This window comes from Lepisosteus oculatus, chromosome 10 (assembly GCF_040954835.1).
Source record: "Lepisosteus oculatus isolate fLepOcu1 chromosome 10, fLepOcu1.hap2, whole genome shotgun sequence".
In the NCBI taxonomy this organism is placed as follows: domain Eukaryota; kingdom Metazoa; phylum Chordata; class Actinopteri; order Semionotiformes; family Lepisosteidae; genus Lepisosteus; species Lepisosteus oculatus.
The window spans coordinates 12,489,873-12,511,588 of NC_090705.1; the positions used below are offsets into that span (position 1 = coordinate 12,489,873).

General features: G+C 38.1%; 3 protein-coding genes across 4 annotated transcripts; 2 read left to right on the forward strand and 1 right to left on the reverse strand.

Moving 5' to 3' along the window:
* Nucleotides 1-83: 83 nt before the first annotated feature.
* Nucleotides 84-5,169, reverse strand: ndufb9 (NADH:ubiquinone oxidoreductase subunit B9). Its single transcript, XM_006635884.3, has 4 exons — nt 5,029-5,169; nt 2,946-3,138; nt 2,186-2,299; nt 84-339 (listed from the first exon to the last, which is right to left on the reverse strand). The coding sequence occupies exons 1-4, from the start codon at nt 5,115-5,117 to the stop codon at nt 208-210; spliced, it is 528 nt and encodes a 175-aa protein (XP_006635947.2). The 5' UTR covers nt 5,118-5,169; the 3' UTR covers nt 84-207.
* A 26-nt stretch (nt 5,170-5,195) lies between these two features.
* Nucleotides 5,196-13,564, forward strand: tatdn1 (TatD DNase domain containing 1). Of its 2 annotated transcripts, XR_001479597.2 has the most exons (13): nt 5,196-5,509; nt 5,757-5,822; nt 6,427-6,476; nt 6,580-6,643; nt 6,872-7,015; nt 8,902-8,944; nt 10,100-10,185; nt 10,268-10,308; nt 11,201-11,277; nt 11,712-11,782; nt 12,234-12,360; nt 12,730-12,940; nt 13,258-13,339. XR_001479597.2 is itself a non-coding variant. In XM_006635940.3 (12 exons), exons 1-12 carry the CDS (start codon nt 5,431-5,433, stop codon nt 13,358-13,360), a joined length of 951 nt encoding a protein of 316 aa, XP_006636003.2. In that variant the 5' UTR covers nt 5,199-5,430; the 3' UTR covers nt 13,361-13,564. The 2 variants fall into 2 exon arrangements, 1 of the variants encoding a protein (XP_006636003.2); XM_006635940.3 differs by lacking the exon at nt 12,730-12,940 and having other exon boundaries at nt 5,199-5,509; nt 13,258-13,564.
* Nucleotides 13,565-16,297: 2,733 nt separating this feature from the next.
* On the forward strand, nt 16,298-20,787 carry rnf139 (ring finger protein 139). The gene is made up of 2 exons (XM_006635939.3): nt 16,298-16,620; nt 17,937-20,787. The coding sequence occupies exons 1-2, from the start codon at nt 16,458-16,460 to the stop codon at nt 19,790-19,792; spliced, it is 2,019 nt and encodes a 672-aa protein (XP_006636002.1). The 5' UTR covers nt 16,298-16,457; the 3' UTR covers nt 19,793-20,787.
* Nucleotides 20,788-21,716: the final 929 nt, after the last annotated feature.

The window sequence follows — 21,716 nt, forward strand, 5'->3', positions numbered from 1 at the left end:
GGTCCCCGGTTTATCCTGATCAACTTGAGTAAAACCACAATCAGCCACATCCAGTTGGATAGATATGAACACATGAATAAAAATTCACTTCTTGGTTTCAATTTTATTATGATTACACTAGGGGAATCAGCTGTACATTATGAAACCGACATGTATGTTTTTCAATAATGACGTTTGGACTGTATGGGCCCCTGCTCTTTTCTGGGCTCACGTAGGGCGTTCTCGTGGGCGGGTGACGTACTCCCACCACAAAGGTGGAAGGTCGCCCTCTTTGCGAGCTGGGGGCAGCGCCTCAGTCTTGGGACCATCTGCTGGGGTCTCCTCCTGCAACTGTTGGATCTGTAAAAGTAGAAATAAAAGCCATGGTTATGATCCCTAGACAGTAGTTCTACAAAACCAATGTTATATACTATATGAACATGATCTGAAATGCTGCAGAACTATCACATGGTGCCATTTTTGAGAAGCTAAGGGGTCTTGGCTTGGAGATCGTGAACTCAATGTTCATGCTCGGATAGAGAGGACATGCTGTACAGATAAACATCAGAGAGGAAGGCAAACGGTTAATTTAAATCCATTTTTTAATACTAGATACCCATTCTCTCTTTAGAAGACCTGTCCCACAGACATTTCCCCCTAGGTACAAAAGGTTGAATTTAGTGGTTTTCCTTTACTGACGTATTCCTTCATCAGAAAATGGAACAAAAAATGAAAAAGTCTAAAGAATGACACAATCTAACCAAAATCCAACTAAAGATAACCAGAAGCAAGACTGCATAACCCACCTACTCACAGATAATTAATCTAATCAGGTAGGAAATTTAAGACAAAGATAATTCAAATTAAAATATTACAGTGCTTAATAATGTAATACTGTACTTACAAATCCTAAAATAATGCACTATTAATCTCTGTCATTAATGAAGATAGGAAAGAAGTAATTTATAATCTACCAGGTTAAACAGGTACAAGTTTAAACCTGTAAATATGAGTATGCGTTTGAGAAAAAGGGTCAATTTAAAAGTCTGTCCTTAGAAGTGTTTATTTGGATGCATTTAAAGAAACTGGGAACAGCTGCTTTCAACCAAATTGAACTCGGTAATCCACAATAGTGGTTGCACTCTCATGTCAACTTTATTTTTCCCAAAAGTGTATTATACCCTCAAAAGTACATTTCAAAGGTGGATAATGTCTGGAAAACAAATGCGGACATGCAAATTATATTAAAATATAGAAGGAAAAATTAGAACAACCAGGAAACATGGAAACCACAAGCTATTCACACAAGGATATAAAAAAGAGTGACAGATTCTTATTTTATAGGGTTTTACACAAGAGAAAGAAAAGAAGTTAGGTTAGGAATGTTCAATTACTCTCCAAGAGGGAAGCCAGGATAAAAAATAGCAAAATAATTAAAGTAACAAAGTGCGGAAAAGGAATCCATGCTGCAGTCTGCCCCTCACTCATGTCTTTAGCCCTCTCCGCTGTCAGTTGTGTCAAATTTAAACGTGATTAGGGGTTCACAAGAAAGCAAGCTAGCCAATAGGAGCTGTGGTTTGTGCAGGTTCAAGTGGAGTGGACACAATCCTACACTCAATTCAATAGGCTGCTCCATAACACTTCCAAATTGTTTGCCATAAACGTATTTTACAGCAGCAAGACCCAGATGTTTTTCTTCTGTTAATTTTATTTTTGGAGGGCTTTAATCACATATAGACTGATGGTGCCTACCCTGCTTGGTGAACCCCTTAACATATGTTTCTACTGTCTCCATGGTTGATATTGACTGCAAGTCTATCCACAGCCTTTAGGATACGTTCTACAATCTCATGATGATGGGCTGAAAGCCAGGCTGTGCCAGGAATGTAAAACCAGATGGGGATCCTTGGCTGGCTACAGATAAGAGACTTTTATGAGTGACCTTGAGTTTACATTGCTTTGAGATAACAGTGCAAAGTTGTCCATACCTTTGAATTTCACTTAGAATTCTCTTTTTCTGCTGCACTCAATGGCAAGTGGCCTTATACTACACAATGTCAAAGGCCTCCCAGTTGCCCCAACCTTCCTCCGGCTAGAGACTCTATGGGAAGTGACATAGACTGAATACAAACGAGATATTCTAATAGGAGGCAAGAGGAGGAAAAAATTAACCGTTAAATATTTTTTATGATATAGAAGAGCATACCTCTCTCTCCCAGCTTTGGATTCTGAGTTTCTTCCACATTTCCCTCTTGGCAAAGTAGTCTGGGTACATAGCTTTCTCCGAGGGATGCCAGTAATCCAGACACCACTCAGGTACCTAACCAGAGGGAAATATGCACTCTTTAATCCAGACATTGCAGTAAGGTAAGAAAGGCAATTTTCCTGGTGCTTTTTATGCATAAAGTAAATAAATGAAATGCCTCTCTTGAGTACAGTAGTATTGAAATCCACAGATCTCATACTCTCACAATAAACAGATATAATAGAAAATTCATCTAGACAAACTTTACAATTACAGTATAACAAAGTCACACATGTATAATCTGAGAACTGTTAAGAAATCAACTTTTTTTAATATCATCCAGTTATGTAAATGTGCTTGTATATAAAGTAACAGCACAATGATTACTATAATCCCAAATCGTACACAAGTAAGAGCCAATTTAAGATGAAGTTAGTTAGGTTTAAGGTTTTTACGGCCAGAGCAATTTTTCAATTTTATTTGTCATATGCACAAGTGCAATGAAATGCTTATTTGCATGTATGCCTCAATACAAAAACATTAAGGAAACACCAACTTTCACACAGAACAACAGCAGCAATAACAAAAAAGTTAAATAATGCTCAACTTAAATAAAACTCAGCCCAAGCAGTGTGCAAAAAAACATCAGGGTGAGACAGTGTAAAGGGAGAATTCAATCATCTGACAGCTCGTGGGAAGTCAAGTGTTCACAGCCACCTACCTTGTAGCGTTCATATCGCTCATAGGAGGTTCCCCCAGGAGAGTCAGGGAAGATATAGGGCTGGGGGTGCTGCTTTTCCCAAAACTCCTCCTCACCAGCCTTCAGCAGCAGCGTAGCTTTCACCATATCTTTCTCATTCTTGTGCTGGTCAAAGCGGGCTCTCAGCAAGCATGCGTGGAATCGGTATATATCCCTGGAAATCACATAGAAAGCAACCATTTGCAATGGAATTTGCAACGCATTCACCCAAATGTTCTTATAGTTGTTGCTTGTGCCCTTATGAATATTTTTAACTTACGATCCTTGTTCATTAAGCAGGATTTCTATTAATATACAATCATCATCTCATCAACTGGGTTTTTAGTAGAGGAAACTCTGTAACACTCCGTAACACCAACAACAGAAATACTGAATGCTTTGAAACAAAACCGTAACAGCTCATCCCTTTTTTTTTTGTTTGGAATTTTTTTAGCTTGTTCAATTAGATGTCTGTTTCAAACTTAAAAAAAATCTTAAATGTCTAATATTGACAGACAAAAAAGATAAATATGGCACACGGGAGTACCTGGATGGGAGACCGCTGGAAGAGGTGTTAGTGGGGCCAGCAGGGGGCGCTCACCCTGCGGCTCATGTGGGTCCTAATGCCCCAGTGTAGTGACGGGGATACTATACTGTAAACAGGTGCCGTCCTTCGGATGAGACGTAAAACCGAGGTCCTGACTCCGTGGTCATTAAAAATCCTAGGGCGGTTCTCGAAAAGAGTAGGGGTGTACCTTGGTGTCCTGGCCAAATTTCCCATCGGCCTTTATCAATCATGGCCTCCAAACAATCCCCCTCTATTAATTGGCTTCATTACTCTGCTCTCCTCCCCACTGATAGCTGATGTGTGGTGAGCGTTCTGGCGCACTATGGCTGCCGTCGCATCATCCAGGTGGATGCTGCACTTTGGTGGTGTTGGAGGGGAGTCCCCATTACCTGTAAAGCACTTTGAGTGGAGTGTCCAGAAAAGCGCTATATAAATGTAAGCTGTATTGTTATTATTATTATTATTATTATTATAAACTGATAATCATAACCACAAGGTGTCCCATGGTGTTTGAAGATAACAAGGGAACACGATGCAGGTCTTCAGAATGACAGTCAAGATTTCTTCTGAAATCCAGTGTGCACAAGTGGAAACTACATAGAAGTGCATTAAAAACTGTGAACAGCTTCATGCTTACCCAAACAAAGAGTTATAGTAATGTGGAACAAATTACCCAGACATCGTGTTAAAGGCAATACCCTACATTATATCAAGAAACGAGCCCAACGGACTCCTTCATTTGTAACATATCTTATGCGATCAAGTTCCCATAGATGTCCAGTTCAACAGAACAAAAAAAAAGAATAATCAGTTTAACCACTCATGTGCCGTTGTGATCAATTCGTCAGAAAATACTGAGAGCATGCTTTCGAGGGTTAAACCTTATGAAGTACACATGCTAATATTTTACAACGATTGCCCATCGATTGATTTTTTATATTTAGATATTTCATTCATTTTGGTTATTTTCAAAAATCGTTCTTTCAGCTAATAAGCTACAAACACGAAATATACTGCAGCATGAGAAGGAAATGTATTTGACCCACACTAGAGTCATACAATTAAGAGCTTCTTAACGTTTTTTTAATCATAGTGGCTGCTGCAATCATTTACACAATGCTCTTAAAACACCTTAAACCATTGTTATTGTATCTTAAATTAATAAAGCAGTTTTGTGAGTCTACTACTGGAAGCCCAGTGAGATGGAAAATATCTATAATGTACGTATATGACCTTTTATTATCATGGCACGGTTAACCATATAAACCAGGCATGGTTTGTCAATGTATTTTCATTAAATACAATACACGCACCTGAAAACACAAAGTAGAAAATATGAGAGAGATTTAAAAATGTCACAACCATTTTTGAGCAATTAAGATAACATACTATGAGATTATATCAAAGGGTAGTTTTTGTTTCTGGTGGCCTGCGGCATACTTGTATTCACACCAAAACACTTCCTTACAAAAAAATAATATTGGCCGTTGCTCTCACCTAAATATATACCACGATTCGAGATGTCTCAAGGATTTTTTGTACAGCCGAAGGACTTTTTGTTGGTGGGTAAGATAGGCGGATGCCATCTTTCCTGCGGTCCTCCCAACTCCCTCGACCGGATTCACCTTCACCAAGTGCACTGCTTTGTGGGATACCGGAGGAATTATGGCCAATCAGGAAATGTCAGATTTGAACTTCATAAATAGCCCATAGGAGCAATTCGTACAGTGCTATTACTCTATCGATACGACACCTAAATCGATCTCAGGACCCAAAACCTATGAAGTGGAAGGGTTGACTGCCTCTTAAGTTTAATTTACAATTTTAGAAAAAATAAATTAAACGAATATAAATGCACATTTATTGCAGTATGTACGGTTCCGTTGTGACTGCGGAATTATGGGAATTTTGAAGTCTGCATGTGGGTTTTGTATTGCCGGCTGTAAAAGGGCAAGTATGGCACAGTTTAAATTTATAGGTAAGAATATTATACAAGGGTCTTAAAATAAAAAAATAAAGATCGATAATCATATGTTATAGTACATAGGTATACATTTAAATAAAGTTTTATTTCTATTTTTAACGTTCTATATTGATTACATTTCATTACTAGCATCGTTATTTGCATGTGCATCTTTTTTCAGAACCATATCAGATCTTGTTTATGCCCGTGTTTACTACAGAATTATTGAAAATCCACTTAGGTGTTTTACAATGCTTTTCAGATATCGGAATCAACCTGACCGATTCTATGTTTCGAGGAATATACAGGGGAAACCAAAAACATCAAGGTTGGTATCGCGTCCATAATACAGTAGGATTCTGACAACTTATTCGTGCTATTCACATTTTTAAACAAGCGCTGTTACTAAGGTTTATAAAGATTTCAGGAAAATAATTAATTGGTTGTCTGACCAAAATTAGACAGACGTTTCCCTGCAGTGACTGAAGGAAAAATCCTAAATGTCTTATCAGAATAAAAAAGTTGATTGCACAGCACACTTACACATAGACCTTTTTCTGCAGCATGTTTTTCCAAATCCTAAGAAGGAATGAAAGCTCAGAGGAACTGATTAGTAATATAGTTTGGGGGTTATAATATATTGTTGTTTTTTTTACATACACATGAAACTGAAAGATCAGGTAGAAGCAATACAGCTAAGTGCTGTGATAAATTTATTTTTTGCAACACAGAGCAGAATTCACCACTCACATGTTGATTGTCTTCCTAATAAAACTGTCTAGGAGGGCTGTATTTTTGGCTCTGTCACATTTTTAAAACATTTCATTACCTGTGAAAAAGTGATATATCAGTGTAAGGGATAATAATAATTTTATTGAAATACATTGGATCACAATACTCAGTTTTTCAAAACTGGCATTTTTGTACTTCAGATGACTTTCCACAGGTGATAGAGAGAGCCGTTAAAATAGGAATCCATAAGGTAAGCCATTCAGTTTGTGTGTTGCATGTTTCTGAGGGTTGATGATGATTTTTTTTTTGAGAGCCCCGGGATTACTTTAAACATATTTTGTTTGAATTTCTAGTTTATGATAACAGGAGGCAGTCTTCAGGACAGTAAAGATGCTTTAAAACTGGCACGAACACGAGGTAATTGGTTCCCATATCATTGATTTCTTTTTGTCAGAAACTTGATGGTTTGTTATATGTAGACAATGTTAGAAAAATTTGAGAATTTTTAAAAGAATGGTGACTTAAGTGATTTTTTTTAAATTAAATACCGGAGAGTTTACTATTACAGCAAAATTACGGAGTCACATGGACATTTTCAAGTGCATCGTGTGTCCTATTTGAACGACTTATGGTTTCTTTGTGAAGATGAATTTTACAGCACAGTTGGCTGCCACCCCACCCGCTGTGGTGAGTTTGAGCAGAATGGAGCTGATCAGTACCTGGCAGACCTGAAAGAATTGGCCAAAGCAAACAAGGACAAGATAGTGGCGATTGGGGAGTGTGGCCTAGGTAGGTCCTATACCTTTTCCAGTCTTTTTTATTTCTTATTGTTCAATGCGTGATTTGCTCTTCTTATAGTTTTATTCTGTGTCCTAAAGCACTCTCCTGTTAAAATAATGAACAAGTCTGTTAAAACTGTAATATTTTCTTGAAACTGAACGAGAGCCACTGATGAGGAAGGTAAGGTGATTTAACACAGACGTTACCAAAATGCTTTACGTAGTGGCTTCAATGTACTGTGCCATATTAATCTATTCTCTCTCTAGACCCCACGTAGTCAGGCCAAAAGAAGTCTTACCTGGGGCTGTTTTGCTATAATGGGAAAACAATTAAGTGAATTGTAATACACCGAATTACACAGAAGGTAATATAAAATTAGTGGTAGCTCAGTAGATTATGACACAGAATAGTATAAGAACGTATTAAGGTTTCTTCTTATTGCTGGAAAGTAATTTAATTTTGGTGTTTAAGTATAAAGACACATTGGTGTGCTTGTAAAACTGACTTGTCTCATATAGACTGTGCTTTACACCACAACTGCACATCACAGTTAAAATTCAAGACCCTTCTTAAAAAAGTAAGGGACCTGTAAAGGGATCTGCTATATTCAAAAACATAAGAAAATGAACTTAATGTTGTCTTATACATGTAGTTTAAGTAGATAGCTGTTCGGCATGTGTAGGCTGCAAAGGAACAAGTAAAGAAGATCAAGTAAACAAGAAGAAAAGAAACACGTTTCGGCTGTGGAGCCTTCCTCGGCACTTTGGGTGACACCTGAAGAAGGCTCCACAGCCGAAACGTTGTGTTTCTTTTCTTCTAATTTCACCATGGAATAAACCTTTACTAGTTTCTTTGTTTTATACATTATTTCAAAGTTTCTTGTATACAATTCTAATATTTCTTCATTTATTAGAGGTTAAATGATTTTCAGGCTTGTAAATCTTTGGTTACTTCATCTCCTAATGAAACATGGATCCTGGCATGGTTTTTTGTCCTACATTGCTGGAGTCTCCAGTAAAAACTGTTTCTAGGATCTTTCTATATTTATATAATAAATACAAATAATTTAATTTGTGAATGTACGTTAAAGATAATATTCACAAACTGAAAACTGGTTTCGGTAAAATCTAGCTGACATTATGACCAGAACTCTTTAAAAATACTTCACAATAATTCAGAAATACTAAAATGAATGTGGTTGCCTATATTAATCTCAGAACTTTTTTTGTTAGCAAACTATTAGCTTTCTTCACTAAACCTCAAATGATCTGTTAAGATATCTGAACAAAAGCAAACATTATGTGATTAAACTAAGCTGCTTATCTGTGAAGCAAAAACATTTTACCTCTATAGCTAATATAATACTTGTCTTTTTTTTAAAAACAAATTCTTTTTAAAAAGTTCACAATTCAGAAAAGAAGAAAGTGCCCTTAATACACTTTTTTCTGAGAGAAAACAACAACTTGCACATCAAAAGCTGGATTAATATAGTGAATTAAAGACCAGAAAGAAATTTTAAAAAATATATGAATCTGGGGACTCTTTCCTGGCCTTTACTTTGATAGCTTGCATATTCCTATCTGCAAGAGGAAGAAACCATCACCCTTTGACTCATTCATCTTACAATAACCAATTAACAGTTTTAAATAGGCAGCAATGTAGTGCTGACTCTTGTCAGCTATAGTAACATTGTGAAGCATTAGTGGAATCTTACTGGTGATGTAAAGGTCTTCTAAATTCATGTTTTTGTTCTGTGTAGTGCACATATAAAGACACTTTACTGGGTTTAATAAAATATTTATCTAATAAGATTATAATTTATTAGATTATAAGTCTTTCTAAATTTTAAAGTCTTTATATAGTATATATTCAGTAAAATGTAATTGTAATTCCAGATTTTGACAGACTGGAGTTTTGTCCCAAAGAAACCCAGCTACTGTAAGTAAATACTCAGTTATATTTCCAACTGCATTTTCATCTTTTCACATTAAAATGGCTAACATTTTGAAGTTTCTTCTTATACAAAACCTTCAGCTTTCATCTGAAGTTCTATTAGTGAAAATATTGTAAATAATGAAAAATGCATCTGTTTTGTAAGGTGTTTTTAATTGAGTTAACACTGGATACAAAATGAAAATAATTTACTTAATGTATTGACAATTGTCTGATGACACCATGGTATTTGCACTTAACTGTGAAGAATTACAAATACAAATACAGGCACTGAATAAAGCCACAAGCAAAGTGGGTGTGAAGATGCTCTTTATTTGAAGGTTGAAGACATGTAACTAAATCTGTGGAAGTCACCATTTTTATCTATCTGGGAGGAAAAAGCAGGTGTCACCTAGTGAAAAACATATGTGTAAAATAAAAACATTACTTAAAAGCTACAAAGAATTCTTAAATGATTTAATATTGTGCTCAATGGTGAACCACCCAATATCTCGAGAGGAAAGTAAGTTGGAATAGTATATAAGAAATTACTGGCAAGGAAGCATTAAAAAGTACTTGCGGGGAGTACCAGAAGAGGGATGCTAAAGAAATGAATGTGCCCAGGAGCAAGTAAGAGTTTGTAACATTCTTGGATGATTGAAGAAACTAAGTGACAAGGGCAGTATATCAGAAAATGACATCAGAAATGTACATCTACTTTACCATTAACTAGAGAAATGTAAAAATAATATGTATTGGTACATGGTATATTACCTTCGTGAACAGCACAGTCTCGGTGTATATAAGAACATGAGAATTTTAAATAACGAGTGATTTAGTGCATTTTTGCTCATTTGGTACAGTGTTCTAAAAATCTCATTTAGCTATTTCTCAATGATTTGGGAATTGCCTGTTCTAATTGCCCATGTGTGTCTGTGTACAGAGCGACCTCCTCTTTTGAGTTCTAAGTACACATGCAGGTATTTTCTACTTCAGTCTTACTAGAATAAGTTTGCTTCTGCGTTCTGGACAATGGTATACAAAGATGCTTTTCCCATATAAAAAAAGTTCCAGATATTGCTTAAAGGAATTATTTTAACTCTAGAAAATAAGAAAATAAATATTTATAATACTATTATTTTTTTCCTTAACTTTTTGAAGGTACTTTGAAAAGCAGTTTGACGTGGCCGAAGAAACAAAACTGCCCATGTTCCTCCATTGCAGAAACTCACATGAAGAATTTTTAGGTACTGTACATTTATGTTTATCTGAATGCAAAGGTATCATGGCTCTGATTGATACATGACACCTGCTTTTCTACACCAACAGACATCATGAAAAGAAACAGAGAGAGATGTGTTGGGGGGGTGGTAAGTATTTGTTTAGCTTATTTTTAATTAAAAAGCTAACAAGATTGCTATGGTTTTACGTGTGCGTTGGGGTGACAGAGGAGTGACAGATGGGGGTTAGAAGTTGTTACACTACAGATACTGTAAGCAGGTGCTCTTTCATTTATATGTATGAATGTTAATACTGTACATCACAAGTAAGTGAAAAGGCACAAATTGTGGATACATCATTTTTGAATAATAATATACCTTAGGACAAAAATAATAATAATTAATTACACTATACACTAAAAGCACTATAGAGTGCTTTTCTGGACACTCCACTCCAGTGCTTTAAAGATAATGAGGACTCCCCTCCACCACCACCAATGTGCAGCATCCACCTGGATGAAGCAACGGTAGCCATAGTGCGCCAGTACACTCCCCAAACACCAGCTATCAGTGGGGAGGAGAACAGAGTGATGAAGCTAAATCTAAATGGGGATTATTAGGAGGCCACGATTGGTAAAGGCCAATGGGAAATTCGGCCAGGATGCCAGGGTAACACCCCTAATTTCTTCAAGAAACACCCTGGGATTTTTAATGACCACAGAGGACAGCAACTATTTTACAGTATAGTGTCACTGTACTGGGGCTTCAGGATGCACACAGACTGCAGGGTGAGCGCCCCCTGCTGGCCCCACTAACAGGAACCTAAGTTTTTCCCAGGAGGTCTCCCATCCAGGTACTGACCAGGTTCACATCTGCTTTGCTTCAGTGGGTTGTCAGTTAAAAAATAATATAAGCTTTTCTCTGGAAACTGGCCATTTCATGCCTTTATGCAAGATTCATGCATATTTTGTAATGACTCACAAAAGGATTTTTTTTGGGGTTAGAATATCAGTAGACCTCATGGTACTGTCTTCTGCTACAGGTGCACTCATTTGATGGTACGAAGGAAGAGGCAGCAGCTATTCTTGATCTAGACCTTTATATTGGAATAAATGGCTGGTAGGTTCCAAAATTCAAAATTAAACTATATATATTATAGTAGAAGGCATAGTGGGTCGCAACAGAAGTAGGCTGAAGAAGTTCAAGTATGTAACTGTGTCAGCATGCATAGGCTGCAAAGGAACAAGTAAAGGTTTATTCAAAGGTTTATTACACCCGAAGACCTGAAAAGAGACCCAACCAGAAGAAGTCTACAGTTGAAACATTGTTTCCTTTCTTCTCTTTTTAGCATGAAATAAATGTTTACTTATTCCTTTGTAGCCTATGCATGCTAACACAGCTACCTACTTTAACTGTATTCTAGTATACTATATATATACTGAACATGTAACGCTATATTGAGTTATATTATGTAAATGAACAAACTAAGATTTTTACTGACTCCACGTTTGTCAAATTCAATACTGACACCAGCGCGCTCACACTTGTTTTAGCTCCTTGAAAACAGAAGAAAATGTTGAGGCCATGAAGTCAATTCCTTCTGAAAGACTGATGATTGAAACTGGTACGTGCAGCTCTTTAGAACTGAAATCAGCTTCAATAATGACAGAGGCAGGTTTATTGAATCCTTTGGTTTAACAGAAAAGTTTTCTGTTGAACTTATTTCACAAATTAAAAAGTGAATCTTTTTTTCATTATTATTATTATACGATAGCTTTTTTTTAAAGTGACATAAGTTAAACAACAGAAAAGTATAACTGGGGACAGAAATTATAAAAAGAATCTAGGCAAAAGGGCAAGATTTTTAAAAGATGCACAATATATTAAATGCTTAAAGTCTGAGATTTTATTTTATATTGACTATCAAAATATTGGTTTAAATCAAACATGCTTAGAATAAGACTCTTTCATGTAGGAAAAAATTGGACAGCTCAGAGAAAAGTGGTGCAGTTGGCTTGAAAGTCATGTGTCTGTAATGGTTACTACTTGTGATTGTGTCTTCTTGTGTAACATAGATGCTCCATGGTGTGGAGTGAAGAACAGTCATGCAGGCTTCAAGTACATAAAAACTACCTTTCCTACTAAGAAGAAATGGGAAGCAGGCCATTGTGTAAAGGACAGAAATGAGCCCTGCCATATAATGTACGTAAGCAAAGGAAATTATTTTTAAAACATAAGTAAATGCAACAGATTGTGCAGGCTTTTAATCAGAACCTGCGAGCATGATTCTGTAGTACCTGTGTCAACATTTACATCCACAAATGTCATCTTAGAGAATAACAATGTTGTTTTTTTTCTAATGACTTACCTTGGCATTCAGTTTCTGTGACTTCCTCGCTTTAAAGATCATGTATTGAGCTCTAGGAAACAATCATGTGATTACATCATGTTGCTGTATATGTTGCTGCAGTTGTTTGAATAACTGGCCAGTAATTGTACTTTTCTACCTCCTCACAAGCCTACAATTTCATAATCCAAGCACAGTTTGCCCTCAAAACTCATTTCTTGCAGTTACAGTTGTCAGATGAAGCTCTCACAGACATGCCTTTTCTCGAACCAGTTGGTGTCTGTCTGGCTGCTGCCAGTGTCCTTAGGCATGAACTTTTGAGGAGCCACCCATGCTGTAGTGAATGCAGACTTGCCTCTTCAGAATCTGTGGAGTGGTCTTAGGAATTCAGGAGCTCTCTGGAGTGAGGAAATAACAAAACCAAAAAAATTAAAGGTACACCTTTTAGCAAGAGATGGTTACGTAAAATGATATGGTTTTCTGAACTATTACTTGATCTTTGAACTCCATTCAGAATTTCCTATTAGAAATTTTCAGACCAAAGTGATACTTGGAGCTGTGTGCCTCAATTAAAAGACTTCGCAGTACTATGAGCTCATGTGCATAACTATAATATAACCCCCACACCTACAAATAAAAGACTGTAGCGTGTGTGAAACACTGGTGCTTGAGTTTCAAATGAGGTATTTTTTAGGAGCTTTTTAATGAGTTAAAAATTGAAAATATGAAAACATTCATGTCTCCCATTACAGTCAAGTGCTAGAGATCATGGCTGCAGCAAGAGAAGAAGATCCTTTTGAGCTGGCAAACACTATTTTCAACAATACCATAAAGGTCTTCTTCAAAGGAAGCTGAAGGCTTATACCGACTAGAGCTGCTCTCACACCAGACAACGTGGTATGGGCTTCTGTCTTCACTACCACACTGTTCCAGATTTGTTTCGCAGCTTGAAAATCCTGGAATCCACATACAGGAACCATGATGAACATGATTCTTGATTGCTGCTTCTGGGAAACAAATATATATTTTTAAAGAAAATAAAAAATAATTTAAAAGGCATTAAGTTTGTTGTTTGTATGACACCTAATTTGGATTTATCAGATTTATCATTTTTAATGTACTATGTTTAATAGTTTTTAGTAGGGATATGGTCACTTGTATGGTATTATGCATGTTATGTTAATGTTGACTTCCAGTTTATTTGTAATTAATATAAGTCATGTGACTTTTAGATGAGGTTGTAAGATATCTAAATACGTATTAATAGGTTAGTGATATTGGTGTTGCTAAGCTTTACACCATGGTAATAGAAAAGTAACGATATGTCATAGTACTTGAAGAGCTACACACCAACCGCTTTACTCTGAAAGAAATGGCACCCCTCACTGCTGCCATCTTGTGATTTTGTAAAAAAAAAGATCAAATAAATTGTAAATTTATCAAATTAACATTTTATTTTCAACATGAATTAAATATTATTAACTAATCACAAATAGCTACTTGTTTCCTTGGTGCCCTTATCAGTGCGATATGAAAAAGGCTGTCAATGTGATTACAAGGCACAGAAAGTGAAATTTCAAACCCATTGGAACTGGGTTACATCCATTGGGTTACGCACAGGTGATGAGAACCATGAGGTTGAACTGGTATAGAAGACATCCTGAGGAACTTTCCTATTGCCTTATCTGGGAAAGGGGTGGAGATGGAGAAGGTTTTCAAAATATCCCACGTTTTATGTTCATTGGTAAATCTACCTGTATATCAGGTATTAGTACAGAAAAGTTCGGTGCCTGTAAATAATAATATTGTGGTGCCTTCGCCTGGCGTTGCGGTTGAAGAGCGCCTTGCCGAGGTGCGCAGCGAAGGGCAGGATGGGAGGAGGAGTCAAAGGGGGGACTGAGGGCGACTGGCCAGTGCAGGTTGACCATCTGGTGCAGTTGCACATTGTTGTGGGCTGTTGGGTTGCATATAAATAGTTATCTCCGGTTTATACTGTACTCTTTTATACCTGTACCCACTTAACTACCCTGTACCTATATGACCCTAGTGTGTTATACCCTGGTTACACTGTCTGTCTCCAGCTGTCTTTGCTGCTGTGCCGGCAATAAAGAGCAGTTTCCGTTCTAAAAAGAGCATGAATTCCTGTCTGCATCCTCACCGACCCTGTCTCCCTACATTTGTGTCAGCAGTGGGAGGGATGGACAGCGATTAGTGCCAACACCTGTCGGACTCAGATAAGTGCCAGTTTTACCAGCAGGCGAGTGACCCCCTCAAGCCCTTTCTGGGGACGAGCAGCAGCAACCAGGAGCAGGAGTGGCTCCCTGGCACCACTGGAGGGTTGTGGTCCTGCACTGGGACCGCCTGGTTCCATTCAGGGCTCGTGAGGGGACGCTCTAATAGGAGGGCGCAGCGGATCCCAGGGAGCAGCCAGTTCCAGATTCCTATGGCCTGGGGGGGCCAAGGGAGCAGACCGCCAGACTCCACCCCAATGCAGCGAGCGAGTTCACCGGGCGCCACGGGGGCTGGAGGATTTAGTGTGCGGCCTCGCTGGGTTATTCATCGTTGGTGGGACACTTGATGTTTTAGGTGGTGGCAATGTGGCGCTCTCACCTGGCGTTGCGGCCGAAGAGCGTCTAGCTGAGGTGCACGGCGAAGGGCAGGATGGGAGGGGGGACTGAGGGCGACTGGCCAGCGCGGGTTGAACATCTGGTGCAGTTGCACATTTTTGTGGGCTGTTGGGTTGTCATATGTATAATTATCTCCGGTTTACAGCCTTTTATACCTGTACCCACTTAACTACCCTATACCTATGTTTCAGTACCCTAGGTGACCCTAGTGTGTTATACCCTGGTTACACTGTCTGTCTCCAGCTGTCTTTGCTGCTGTGCCGGCAATAAAGAGCAGTTTCCATTCTAAAAAGAGCCTGAATTCCTGTCTGCATTCTCACAGACCCCGTCTCGCTACAATATCAAATAATTACTAAGATTTTTCTCTGGCTTACCTTCTTAGTTATGGAGACCTTTTCTTCCCCTTGACGTGCCAACAATTTGGTTAACGAACTTTCTCCTCGAATTGCCTTTTTGCGTTTGTCTGAGTCAACTTGAGCTTGCAAGTCAAGTACAACTTGATTTGCCACGGAGACAAACGTACCAGGCTTACACACCAAACATTCAGCTTCCCGGTCTTCTCTGCCACTTCGAAAACAAGGAAATTTATTTTTTAGTTCTGCTGTGAATTTACACTTTCGCTTTAGCATTGTGTTTGAGGGTAGGAAGACGAGAAACAAAATAGGGAGCCTTTTGAGGGAATGCTTATGCTACTAGTAGTAGGCATGCTGCAGTTTCACTGATTATCCTATACTTCGATTGCCTTGATACAGAAGCATAATGACACTTAAAAGCAACTCCTACTCACAATATTAATGGACGACTTTCAATGTATTAGTTACACATGTGTACACTCTCTTCTTTATTGAGATGGACTTCTTAAATGGGTCTTCCTGCGAGAAAACGTAGGAACTTGTTATTAATATGCTATTAATATGCTATCTTCCGTAAATTACAAAAGATATTGTTGTAGTCTATCTCTTTGCACTTTTCCAAAATAGGAGATAGTGAGGTTTCTACGCTACAGAGGATTCATTCCTTGGCTTCTGCAGAACAATCCGGCACGAACCTTAAGAGAAAAAGCAGAACTGTCTGACCGTTGCCATAACAACTGGACATCAAGTCCATTGCGTCATGTTTAGGAGCTCCATTTAATTACGTATTCACTATGACGTTCCAAATTGGAGTTACTTCCGCGTTCCGTGCATAGCAACAGGAGGACAGTGAAGATGGCGGTGTGCAGGGATCCAGAAAAATAACTTCAGAAAATTCAGTAATTTGTTTAATCAGAAGCGGCGAGAGAGCATTGGACTCCGAGAGCCCGAGTCCTCTTGGTATAACGTCCCATGGCGTCCCCTCATATCCGGATCGGCCACCAGGCCCTAGCTGTGCTGGATGTGGCTTTTCGAGTTCCCTGTATTTTCATTATCGACGCCATTTTTAACTCTTATTTTGATCCTGGGTCCGGATGGGCCATCACTGCTGTACGGATTTTAATTCGTTTTTTGGGTAAGGTGAATTTAAAGTATTAATGAAATGTCGTCTGATAGGGTGTGTGTCATCCTTTTAATTCACTCTTGCGTGTTGTTAAACCTGATCAAGCTGACCAGGCCACCTGTCAAACAGGAGCTCCGGCCTCTCGGTTTACTCCCTGCGGTTCCGATGTCATTGACACGCCGTTCATGAGTAGCCAACAGAGTCGAGAGGAGTGAAAAACTCCCCTGTGTGCTGTTTTGGATAATACCACTGCCTTTCTGCGCTTCTAATGTCTTGAGTTGAATAGTTTACGTTTATTTGTTATATCCCCGCGCTTCGTTTTGGGTTAACATTAGGAAGGGCAACAGCGATCGGATGATTTTAAATGCCAATAAGATTTTATAAAACAGGGAGCTCTTCAACTCTGTCGTCTTGAGCAAGTCTAATTTTCCTAAGAAATGAGTTTATGGACGGCGTTTTCAGTAGCATATGTTTCTAGGACCGGATGTCCGATTTTCTTCATGTTATCCTTCAGCTGACTTTTGAAATATGCTTCAAACGGATTTCTGTTAGCCAGTTTATTTCCACATTTCCTTGATTTATGGAGTCAGGTTTTCTTCCCATTCTCTCCAAAATCTGTATGGGTTAAAGCCCTGAAATATGTAATCGCAAATCTTAACTTTAAGAGCAAGTTTCATACTGCTGAAACGATGATTTACATTCTTTGTAAACATTAGGTTTGAGTTGTTTTATCACGCTTTCAGAAAAGCATTAGTTCATTGTTCTAGTTTTAGCAGACAATATTTGTTTAGTAGGAAATTAGATCGACAGTCTTAAATGTTAATTGTAACTAAACCATATAGGCTACAGTGAAAATCATAACTATCAGGACAGTAAAGTGAAATTAATCATTTTTGCTGTGTACTAAAAACGTGTATTTTGGATCAAAAGATTAATATGAGATCAAATCTGAATGTCAGTTTTGATTCTGGATGGTCTCGTATATACCCTTGTCTTATCACAAGAACATAGCAATTCAGATGACAGTTCAGGGAATACAGGCTAATGTAGTTAATCTGTGTTAAAGAGTGCCACCTCGATTTGTACCTGTCAAGTTCTAAAATTCCACTCTGCAAAACAGCCATCAGGCATAATATCATGTGTGTTACAACGTAACATATTGCATTCCAAAGTACTGCTTCCTTTTCTAGTGCCACAGCCGGAACATGTGTAGCTCTCAGTTCAGTTCATTCAGATTTTCATAAGGATATAATGTTGCATCATAAATCAAGTTAATTTTAATAATGTTGTATCATAAATCAAGTTAATTTTTTTCCTTTCTTTTCCAGGTGTTTTGGTATCAGGTGTTGTCCTGGTCTTGTCCCAGAGAGCGCTCTTTAAGTTCTACATGATCTTCTTTGCAGTACTTTTGGGAGCCGTCGCATTTCTGGTGAACTATTACGCCACCTCTCATATAGACTTCTACAGCGCTTACTATACAGCAGCATTAGGATTTAAGCTGCTTCCTCGTAGTGGACCCACACTATGGCTGGGCATGGCCACAGTCCAGCTTATGTTTGGAATTGGGCATGTTATGCTCCTCAATGTACAGTCAGTCTTTGCTGCACTAATTGTCCTAGACATTATGATCCCCATATGGGGCTTGATCTTGGAGTTGCCAGTGGATGTGAGACAGCTCCTGGCCATCATTTCAGGCTTGGTTCTTGTAGTGAACACAGTTGTCTGCTTACTTATGAAGATAAAGTGGTTCTATTACTCAGGTCGCTATGTGTACCTGCTCATCAGGCACATGTATCGCATCTATGGACTCCAGCTGCTGGTGGAGGACACCTGGAAAAGGATCCGCTTCCCAGATGTCCTCAGGGTTTTCTGGCTCACGAGACTTACAGCTCAAGCTATCATTCTGGTTTACGTTGTGAAAGTGGTGGACAATGAAGAAGGAAAGTGGAATTATTTGATCTCCTGGGATGCTTTCTGGGATGTTTTGTGCAACCTTATCATCAGTGGGTGTGACTCAACCTTGACAGTCCTGGGCATGAGTGCAGTTATCTCCTCCATTGCTCATTACTTGGGGCTCGGTATATTGGCTTTCATTGGTTCCACAGAAGAAGAAGATAAACGCTTGGGTTTCGTAGCACCTGTGTTGTTTTTCATTTTAGCTCTTCAGACTGGCCTTAGTGGCCTAGACCCTGAGGAGAGACTGGTCCGGCTCAGCCGAAACATGTGCCTTCTCTTGACTGCCATCTTGCATTTCATTCATGGGATGACTGATCCAGTTCTGATGTCTTTGAGTGCCTCACATGTTTCGTCTTTTCGCAGACATTTCCCTGTGCTCTTGGTCTCCTTGTGTCTGTTTGTACTGCCCATTGTGCTGAGCTTCATCCTCTGGCACCACTACATTCTAAATACCTGGCTGTTTGCTGTGACTGCATTTTGTGTAGAGCTCTGTCTGAAGGTCATTGTGTCCCTGACTGTCTACACACTCTTCATGATTGATGGCTACTACAATGTCTTATGGGAAAAGCTGGATGACTATGTGTATTATGTGCGCTCAACTGGCAATGTAATTGAGTTCATTTTTGGGGTGATCATGTTTGGGAATGGAGCTTACACCATGATGTTCGAATCTGGCAGTAAGATCCGCGCGTGCATGATGTGTCTCCATGCCTACTTCAACATTTACCTACAAGCCAAGAATGGCTGGAAGACCTTCATTAATCGGCGGACAGCAGTGAAGAAAATCAACTCGCTGCCGGAGGTGAAAGGAGGTCAGCTGAGAGACATTGAGGACGTCTGCGCCATCTGCTATCAGGAGTTTGCAACTTCTGCGCGTATCACACCCTGTCACCACTACTTTCATGCCCTCTGCCTCCGGAAGTGGCTGTACATACAGGACACCTGCCCCATGTGCCACCAGAAGGTCTATATTGAGGAGGACTCGAGAGACAATGGCGCCTTTTCCAATAATAATGGATATGTTGCCCCTAATGAAGACCCAGGAGGCATTCCAGCAGCAGAAGGGGGAGAAGCAGCTGCTGCTGCCAGGCCTGAGCCTGAAAACGAACTCCTTGAAGACAATGACAGTATTGAATATGATGAAGATGAATGGGGTACACAGAATGGTGGAATGCCTGTAGAAGAAGACTATATTAATGATGATACAGACTCAAGTGGGGAAGAATAGATCATATTTAAGTTAATCATAACAAATGAAACCATCAGGGACGTTTTTATAAGGGCTTTGAGAAGGGTAACATTTATGATGAGGTATATGATACAGTGTGCCTAGGTGAGAAATTGCAACCGAAACCTACACATTCCTCTGTTTCCTAGGGATGCAAATTATCCTGTCAATAGTTGTTCACTGAGAATTTTGAAAGGATTTTTTTTCAGAAGCTAAGAAAGTGTGAACTGGATATCTCTTGTTTTCTTAAAAAAAAAACAGGTGAACTGTGATATTACAAACATTATTTATTTTATTTGTATTTTTAACAGTGCTGATTAAGTATTAAAGCAAAATATCACATTGAGATCCAACTACTTATTTTCTGTAAATGGACCAGTGAAACAGAGATTCAACACAGGGGGAAAGGTTTAATTTAATGTGATGTGCTACTGTAACCACAAATATACCTCTTATCATTACTGCTGGTCTCTTGTGTGACCTTACTAAAATTGTGTACATTATTGTACATGCAATAAAATAAAATAGACTTTCTTTTCTTAATGGTCGTATTCAAATGACTGTTTTGGCAAACACTGTTTGAACACATCATAATGCAGAAAAGTTCCTTGTCAAAGAGCTAGAAGTATCATTCTTTGAACTACACAGTATAGTTTAGTAGTAGCCTTAACATTTCAAATTAATAAGATCTTTGTTCTTTGAAGATGTCTCCCTACCTGCTAATGATAACAGTTTCACAAAAAATAGAGATGTTTTACTTTTATCATTAATACAACATTAATCTAATTTGAAATAGAAAATGAAATAACTGTATAATGAAGATCTTGCTGCTAAGATAGAACTGTATGGAGTTTTGTTTTTGGTTGTTTGAATTAATTATAAGGGAGAGGGCATTTTCCATTTATTTTGTAGAAGAGCTGTGCATTTTGACTCAGCAATTATGTTTTCTGATTAAAGTATTGTCGCTTGGTTTTCATTAAAACATGAGCTTTGTAGAGCTTTTTTTTACAAAAATTATATTTTCTGGTAATTCCATTCCTGCCACAAATTTGTTTAAAGATATTTATGGGATTGATGAAGTCAGAGAATTTCTAATACTATTATTATATGTTTATATATATTTATATATAAGGCAGGACAACTGAGCAGGTCTCTGAACACTTGATTATATGGTTTAATTTACCATCATTGACAAACTGTCAAGCAGGACACATCCAGATCTTTAGGTATTATTACCACACTTGTGAAAATTATTTGGACTATTAAAAAGGTTTCCATGAATGTAAGGTTTTTCGATTTATCTGTATTTTTCTAAATGAATGCTGTGTTCCTGTTACTTGGTGTTGTCTGATTTGTCTGTAGTCTGCTTTTCAGGTTTCTGGAGATTTTCTGTGGGAAAGCATGGACCATTTGATTTGTAGCAAACAATTATACTGAATTGTTCATTCCCTAGGAAGTGATAATATGCATTTAAAATATCCTTCAATTACAGTAATGAGCAATGGCGTTAGGGAGTGCAAAAACTCACTACGGGGAAAAAAAGCATATTCAAATAAACATATTTGAATTATAATCTTTCCATAACCAAAATAACTTGAAGGACTTTAGCTGCTGACACATTAGATTTTTTTAAAAGCAAAGAAGAGACTGAAGCCTACTTTAGGCATTTCATATCTACTTTAGACATTATACATGAAGATGGATTGCTATTTATATACACAATACACCAAATAGTTCTCAGACATTTTTTGCTGATGGTGGTGGGGTTTACAACAAGAACCTCTTAAAATTTGCATCTTCTACCATTTAGAATTCTTGATGATCCCTGTTGATATTTTAGTTAAATGTTCTTTTTTTTTAATTTAACCATTGTTTTTATTTATTCAAATGCAGTGCGGAGGTAATTGCAAAATACAATTAGAAC